The sequence below is a fragment of the Danio rerio genome, chromosome 5, assembly GCF_049306965.1.
Source record: "Danio rerio strain Tuebingen ecotype United States chromosome 5, GRCz12tu, whole genome shotgun sequence".
In the NCBI taxonomy this organism is placed as follows: Eukaryota; Metazoa; Chordata; class Actinopteri; order Cypriniformes; family Danionidae; genus Danio; species Danio rerio.
The window spans coordinates 78,132,091-78,138,090 of record NC_133180.1 but is presented as its reverse complement, the minus strand read 5'-3'; the positions used below and the strand labels follow the sequence as shown (position 1 = coordinate 78,138,090).

The window sequence follows — 6,000 nt, the reverse complement described above, 5'->3', positions numbered from 1 at the left end:
GTCTGGTTTTATTTCATACAGCAATATGTTATCAGTTTCATTAATAATTCAGTGTTGCCAGATATTTCTATTAAAAACAAACAATATAGATAGGGTTGTAATAACCATCTCCATACTTCCTCATCGCACTGTTGTCCTCCCCATATTATCACTGCTGTTTGATACAGTATGTTAAAAGCAGTCCAATGTCATGATGCAGTGGCTCAGGGGTTAGAAGGTTGCTGGTTCGAATCCCAGGTGGATCAGTTGGTGTTTCTGTGTGGAGTTTGCATGTTCTCCCCGTGTTGGCGTGGGTTTCCTCCGGGGTTTTCCGGTACAGTCCAAACACATGCACTATAGGAGAACTGATTAACTAACTTGGCCGTAGTGCATGAGTGTGTGTGTGTGTGAATGAGTGTGTATGGGTGTTTTCCAGTACTAGGTTGCAGCTAGAAGGGCATCCGCTGTGTAAAACATATGCTGAAATAGTTGGCGTTTCATTCCACTGTGGCGACCCCTGATGAATAAAGAGACAACACCGAAGGAAAATGAATGTTGTGATGCTTAAAATGATTAGATCTGGCAACACAAAGACGCGGCAGCTGCACCAGCGCCCTCTACAGACATTCATTTACTCTGCGACAACATTTATCAATCATAGAGCTTTAAATGTTATTTTTAATATACAAAAATACTTATGTTCAAGCCTGTCGATGTCCATCAGTCTCCAATATAACTCATAATATCGTTTTTTTTATCGTTGTGTTCAACAGAATAAAACAACCTCATGTTTGGGTGTACTGGCCCTTTAAATAATCAAAGCGTTATCATGAAGCAGCTTTGAGTAAATCAGCTTGCTGTCCAAACTTTCAGAACACACACACACACACACACACACACACACACACACACACACACACACACACACACACACACACACACACACACACACACACACACACAAAGGCATGCATTATTCCCCTAAATTCCTCAGGAAAACCCCAGATATGTACAGACTTAAACAAACAGGCCTCAGAACACAGACCACAGGCTTTCTGAAACCCACAGCCAAGATGAATAAGAAATGCGTCATACACTCACTACAAAAAACTCTGATATCACGTTATTTTGATGATCCCTTTTGCTGAATTTAAGTTACATTGCATCTACATGCCAGCTATTTCTCACTGGATTATAAGTAGACTGTTGGAGTTAGTGTAAGTTGACATGTTCTTGCAAAGTGTCTTATAGTCAGTGAAATGTCTGTTAAAGGAGCAGCATCAGCAGATATTAAGCAGACAGTCTACTAATACCCTATTGAGAAGTCATTGGCATAGCCGCAATGCAACTTTTAGTCAACAAAATGTGCAGTTGGGGGCGTCACGGTGGTGCAGTGGGTCGCCTCACAGCATGAAGGTCGCTGGTTTGAGCTTGCCGTTTCTGTGTGGAGTTTGCATGTTCTCCCCATGTCCTGCTCTGGTTTCCCCCACAGTCTAAACACATATAGGGGAATTGGGTAAGCTGAATTGTCCGTAGTGTATGTGTGTGAATTAGAGTGTATGGGTGTTTCCCTGTACTGGGTTGCAGATGAAAGGGCAAAACATGCTTGATAAGTTGGCGGTTCATTCCGCTGTGGCGACCCCTGATTAATAAAGAGACTAAGCTGTAAGAAAAATTAATGAATGAATTAAATTCGTGCAATAGTAATGTCAAAATAAAGTCTTAGCAAAAATGTTTCTATTTTAAATGCTTTTTTTCTAGATCAAATATCTAAAAAATATCTTAATATTATTAATATTTTACATTAATATGTTTCAAGCAAACTGACTTAATTGTAACTTGCTGTTTTCTCCTTATTTTTTTATTGGTTTAAGATTTTTTTAATGTTTACATATGTTTTATTATGTTCACATATATTTAGACTACAATCAAGAGAAAACCTACAAAAGAAAATTTACATTTTTATTTTATTTTTAATATTTATATTAAATGCATATTATTATTTTATATATTTGTGAAGTTAAAAAAACTCCTGAGTCTAAATACTAGTGTTTTTGAACCATATTATAGTGTTATACTGTATATATTATAATATCTACAACTCTTTTATGAATGCTCCAGCATACTGTAGTATTAACCATAGTGAACTGATCAACTGTACTGTAATATACATTCGTTTTTACAGCAGTAAAATGTGGTGTATGGCAGTATAATATACACTATAGTGGGAGAAAATTGCAATATTGGCTTGTTTGTTGATCTTACTTTAGTTGTTTTGTTACCATAGCAACTGTAGAATCACCACAACAGATCAATTACTGTAGTTGTTGTGTTACCATAGCAACTGTAGAATCACCACAACAGATCAATTACTTTAGTTGTTGAGTAACCATAGCAACTGTAGAATCACCACAACAGATCAGTTACTGTAGTTGTTGTGTTACCATAGCAACTGTAGAATCACCACAACAGATCAGTTACTGTAGTTGTTGTGTTACCATAGCAACTGTAGAATCACCACAGCAAATTAACTCACGTACTTTACTACAGTATGGTTCACAATCACTATAGTAGTTATTATAAATGAGTGTAGTATATATTTGTCTCAAACCCAGCATCCCTCCCTACATTTCACTGCTTCCCATTCACTATCCTTCTAACCCGCTCTTCCCTCCTTGAATCGTGGGGTCCAATCACTCTTCTAAAATACTACATCATACCTAGGATACCTGATCAACCTACCTACCTGTTCACAGTTCATCCTCTTACTTCCCTTCCCCTTCATCCCAATGTTCTCTTACCATCCCTTCTATCCCCACAACACAGTCTAGCTCAGAGTGTGTCGTGCTCCATGCTGCTGAAATGTACAGTATAGTAATGCTGACAAACAGCACTGCGTGAGTTACGAGCGCCATCTAGCGGTGCTGTGCTGAGCTCTTCTTCATTTTATATACAGTTGAAGTCAGAATTATTTGCCCCCCTGAATTATTAAACCGCTTGTTTCTTTTATTCCTGATTTCTGTTTAACGGAAAGAAGATTTTTTTTTCAACACATTGCTGAACATAATAGTTTTAATAACTCACTTCTAAAAAATTATTTATTTTATCTTTGCAATGATGTCAGTTAATAATATTAGACTAGATATTCTTCAAGACACTTCTATACAGCTTAAAGTGACATTTAAAGGCTTCACTAGGTTAATTAGGTTAACTAGACAGGTTAAGGTAATTAGACAAGTTATTGTATAACAGTGGTTTGTTCTGAAGATTATCGAAAAAAATATATAGCTCTAAGGGGCTAATAATTTTGTCCCTAAAATGTTGATTAAAAAATGAAAAACTGATTTTATTCTAGCCGAAATAAAACAAATAAGACTTTCTCCAGAAGAAAAAATATTATCAGACATACTGTGAACATTTCCTTGCTCTGTTACACATCATTTGGGTTATATTTAAAATAGAAGAAAAAAATTCGAAGGGGGCTAATAACTTCGACTTCAACTGTATCTTGATTTTTTTATTATTATATATTTTTATGTCATATAAATATTATATGATATAAACATTATTCTATTTATTATATGATATTAATATTTATATCATATTATATTATATATTTTATTTATTACATTTATAACACAATCACACACACACACACACACACACACACACACACACACACACACACACACACACACACACACAAACACATATATATATATATATATATTTATAACATATTTGATTTAAAAATTATGTTTTATTAGACAGATTTTTAGACCGACAAATAAAAAAAAGAATTAATTATAATATTAGAAATAATAGACATATCAGATTGTTCGACAAGAATACAAAAACACACAGCTAATGTATAAACCCTATAACAACAAACAATAGAGAACAGAGCATTCTGAAGAACAAAATGCCATGGGGGGATACAGAATTACAACAGTACATATAAAGGCCCCTTAAAGAACGGTCACAGTCACATGCAAAAGGTCACAGAGAATACAGTCAACTGCGATTACAGAAAAGAGACCATAATAGAAGATTCACATCATGTTTAAATTTTGTATTTTCGTATTTTAAAGCTTTAACATTGCTGGAGACACCCACCCACACACACCCACACACACACACACACACTCACACACTTTTTAAAATTAGAACGTTTGACAAGAATATAAATATATACAGCAAAGACATCGTTAAGTGCACATTATTAGCTCTTAATTCTCTGAGCACTTGCAGTTCCTCTGTGTTATGATCACTTGTGTTTTGCCTTTTCTAGCTGAATTGCTGAAATGCACCTGCTAAATGACTGAATGTTGATGTCAGTTACAGAAAGCAGGCTGTATTATAAGATAACGTTATTTACATGAGCTGTTTTATAAGATTTAAAGCTTTAAGATTTTGCTGGAGGCACACACAATACATTTATTATTATTTAATACTTCATTTTTATTAGAATCGTCAATAATATATATATATATATATATATATATATATATATATATATATATATATATATATATATATATATATATATATATATATATGCCTAAAACAGCAATGCAAATATGTAATTACATATTATTATATAAACAGTTAATTCTCTGAGCACAAACAGTTCTGTTGTATAATGATCACTTCTCTATGGAAGCCCGTTCCCGCCCCTGAATGATAAAGAAAATTAATAATTTATATAAAAAAATTATAATAATATTTAAAAAAAATTATCAAGTCAGAATTCGGAGATATAACTCGGAATTGCGACTTAATAACTCAGAATTACGACTTTTTACATTTTATATATATATATATATATATATATATATATATATATATATATATATATATATATATATATATATATATATATATTTTTTTTTTTTTTTTTTTTTAAATTTTTTTATTAATTCTTTTTTTATCATTCAGTGGCGGGAACGGGCTTCCAAACTTCTCTTCTTGTTTAATCCCAGAATATAAAATTATAAGATATATAAGAAATAAAATTCACAGTGTTATTGATTGTAATAAAGCTTTATGATTGCACACGCACACACACGCGCGCGCACACGCACAGCTTCCTGCTCAGCATCGTCACTAAGAGGAGGGACTTGCCTTTTATGGATTCTTTGCACAATACCTCACTTCCTCAGCAGAAACACACACTCACACACACACACGCACACACACTGAGGACTGAAGGGCTCCAGAGGAACAGGGAAGCGGTCAGCTGGAGCTCCTCTGCGGATCCTCCATGGCTCAGGCAGCGGGCGCCGCGGACTCGGATCCGGCCAGCAAGCGCCTACACTCCAGGTAAGAGTCTGCGGGGCTCCGGGGGTCTGCAGAAGCGTCAGCGGGGCGACCTGGAAGCTCCGCCGGCGACGGAGGCCCTCCGCTCGGCTTGTAGACGTGGGCATGACGGTGCTGGAGACGGGCTGTCAGATCCAGCGCGCAGATTTGTAGAAAACAGACCTTCTATATCTTCTCAAACCACACACGTGTGCGCTCGGTCAGAGGGGCAGTTCACACAGAAATGTCATTAGAGCAGTCTCAAGTGCAGAGCTCAATGAGGGGTTTGTCCTTTCAACACAAGAGAAGATACTCTGAAGAATGTTGGAAACCGGTAGCCATTTATGTTTTGATTTAAGCCATGCCATGAATGTGTGCGTGTGTGTACTGTGTGTGTATGATTATATATATATAAATATATATATATATATATATATATATATATATATATATATATATATATATATATATATATATATATATAAATATATATATATTTCTTCTGTTGAAGGACATTTGCATGTTCAGCCTTGATGTTTGCAGTTACACAGAACATTTAACACCATTCAGCAGTGGCGTTTCCTCCAGTTCTCTTGCTGATGATGTTGTGCATGTGCTCGTCCTTCACTGGGGGAGTTTAGTGACGGATGAGTTTGTAAAGAGAAACATCTGCTTCTCCTGTTCCCGTCAGTGGTGAAGCCACAACTGTCTGACGCTGTGCTT

At 35.5% G+C, this 6,000-nt stretch overlaps 1 protein-coding gene across 1 annotated transcript in view; it reads left to right on the top strand.

Moving 5' to 3' along the window:
- Positions 1-5,189: 5,189 nt before the first annotated feature.
- gpsm1b (G protein signaling modulator 1b) overlaps positions 5,190-6,000 on the top strand; it is a gene marked incomplete at its 3' end in the record, with an annotated part of 35,679 nt that continues 34,868 nt past the window's right edge. The window contains 1 exon segment of the mRNA NM_001007778.1: positions 5,190-5,301. Coding sequence (NP_001007779.1) covers positions 5,243-5,301 — 59 coding nt within the window.